At 48.6% G+C, this 2430-nt stretch overlaps 1 protein-coding gene across 1 annotated transcript; it reads right to left on the bottom strand.

Annotated features, from left to right (window-relative positions):
* Window positions 1-564: 564 nt before the first annotated feature.
* LOC100548015 (zinc finger protein ubi-d4-like) lies at window positions 565-2218 on the bottom strand (the record flags this gene model as incomplete). Its single annotated transcript, XM_003214194.3, has 3 exons — window positions 565-830; window positions 1753-1860; window positions 1963-2218. Coding segments are annotated over 3 exons (615 nt in total), but the record flags the coding sequence as incomplete, so codon positions are not given.
* Between the last annotated feature and the right edge of the window lie 212 nt (window positions 2219-2430).

The following is a 2430-nucleotide window of genomic DNA, read 5'->3' as shown; positions in this document are numbered from 1 at the left end:
AATACGGAATTTAGGGTGATTTCATGATGATTTGGGTACGTCCACGTGGCTGCAGGGGGAAACTAAGAAACCTCTGATACGTGGGGGGGGGAATTACGGGTTTGATGTTCATCCTGCCAGCGGGGAATTCAACTCTTTGAGGAGCGCCGATGCAAAAAGGTGAAAGCAAAACTTGAAGAGTAAAATGAACGGGTTTTCGTCAGAGCAAAATAGTTTCTTCATTATTTGCCTATTTTTCAGCCTCAGTTCCTTTTCTGCCTTCCTATTTTTTCTTTCAAAACCTCTTTGTGTTCCAGACCGACGGGTGAAGACGGCATGCTTGGAAAGAGCCTGGTTTTCAAGCTGCTAAAAACCCCGTTTGGCAGGAAATTGGCCCAAAAGGAAAAGCAAACCAAACACCGAGCGCAATTAGGAACAAACGAAGTTTCCTTGATGAGGTTTGTCTGTACCCAGGAGGCTGAACAGCAGTGAGAATACGGGACGGGAGGAGAAATAAAAAGTGATGAAAAACCAAACTGTGGGAACAGTTTGTGGAATTTTGGGGAGAGAAAGTGCTTTATTGGGAATCTGGGGGGGTTCTCACGGGGTTTTGAGGAGGATGGGTGGCACTGCTATAGCTGGGGGCACCCAAAATTCATCTGAGGGGGTTTGGGGAGGGGTCTGTACCTTCCGTGCGCGGCTGTTGGTGACAGGGAATTCGCCCAGGCTGTCGTCGTCCATGCGGGGGTCGGGGAGGGAGCGTTTCTCCAGGGGGTCCGTCCTGAGCAGAGCCTCCAGGCTGCTGCCGTCCTGTGAGATCAGCCCTTCCTTCTTCAGGGTCTGGTCGGTGTCTGCAGGAGGAAGAGAGAGGAAGGGACGGGTTGGAAGGGTCCTTAAAGGTCACAGAATTGGTCAGGAGGGTCCTTAAAGGTCACAGAATGAGTTGGGTTGGGTTGGAAGGGTCCTTAAAGGTCTTAGAATTGGTCAGGAGAACCCTTAAAGGTCTTAGAATGAGTTGGGATGGGTCAGAAGGGACCTTAAAGGTCTTAGAATTGGTCAGGAGGGTCCTTAAAGGTTATAGAATTGGTCAGGAGGACCCTTAAAGGTCATAGAATGAGTTGGAAGGGTCCTTAAAGGTCATAGAATTGATCAGGAGGATCCTTAAAGATCATGGAATTGGTCAGGAGAACCCTTAAAGGTCATAGAATGGGTTGGGTTGAGTCGGAAGAGACCTTAAAGGTCATAGAATTGGTCAGAAGGGTCCTTAAAGGTCACAGAATTGGTTGGATTGGGTTGGAAGGGTCCTTAAAGGTCACAGAATTGGTTAGAAGGGTCCTTAAAGGTCACAGAATGGGTTGGGTTGAGTCGGAAGGGACCTGAAAGGTCACAGAATTGGTCAGCAGGGTCCTTAAAGGTCACATAATGAGTTGGGTTGGGTTGGAAGGGTCCTAAAAGATCAACGAATCATAGAACGGCTTGGAAAGGTCTTTAAAGACCAAAGAATCATAGAATGGGTCGGAAGGGTCCTAAAAGATCAACGAATCATAGAACAGCTTGGAAAGGTCTTTAAAGACCAAAGAATCATAGAATGGGTCGGAAGGGTCCTAAAAGATCAACGAATCATAGAACAGCTTGGGAAGGTCTTTAAAGACCAAAGAATCATAGAATGGGTCGGAAAGGTCCTTAAAGATGAATGCACTGGAAGGCATGTGGCCCCCTGAAAACAATCAGAGCCACAACAAGAGCCGGAAAGCAACAACAGGAAGGACTCACCTGGTTTGATGGAAGGGAAGGAGAGCCTCGGGTCCTCCGGAGGATGAGCACGGCGTTTTTTCCTCCAGCGACGCGCAGGATAGGAATAAAGCTGCCCTGCTGCTAAACCTTTTTCGGGGAAAAAATAAAATAAAATAAAATAAATGAGATTATTCATTCCAACAGCACGCAGCGACCCGTTTTTGTGGGTCAGGGGCAACCCAACCCCACCTGGACCACGGTGCCTCTTCTCCATCCAGATGTAGCAGTTGCTCTGAGCCACTCCGGTCTGCGAATCCAGGAAGGGCAGGCGGACGCTGCGCTCAGCGCAGAGCCGGGCGTTGTAGTTGTGGCACTGCTCCATGGCATCCCTGTAGTACTGCTCACCGAGGCTGGGGGGGCAATGGGAGGGGGTGAAAAAACAACCAGGGTGGTTTACGTACAAATTCCGTGAGGAGTTTTGGAAGGAGAAGGGAAATTTGGTTTGCTATCGAAGTGACCCGGAGATTTTTGGGTGTTTTGGGTGATGGGAAGAGCTCTGATGGAGGGATTTTGTAGGGAGAGAGAAAATCCTGGTTGCCAACAATACGACCTACCAATTTTTGGAGATTTTGGCTGATGGGAAGAGCTCTGATGGAGAAATTTTGTGGGGAGAGAAAATCCTGGTTGCCAACAATACGACCTACCAATTTTTGGAGA

This window comes from Meleagris gallopavo, unplaced genomic scaffold (genome assembly GCF_000146605.3).
Source record: "Meleagris gallopavo isolate NT-WF06-2002-E0010 breed Aviagen turkey brand Nicholas breeding stock unplaced genomic scaffold, Turkey_5.1 ChrUn_random_7180001955353, whole genome shotgun sequence".
NCBI classification, from domain to species: domain Eukaryota; kingdom Metazoa; phylum Chordata; class Aves; order Galliformes; family Phasianidae; genus Meleagris; species Meleagris gallopavo.
The sequence above is the reverse complement of the archived record's forward strand: the minus strand, read 5'-3'. Positions and strand labels throughout refer to the sequence as shown.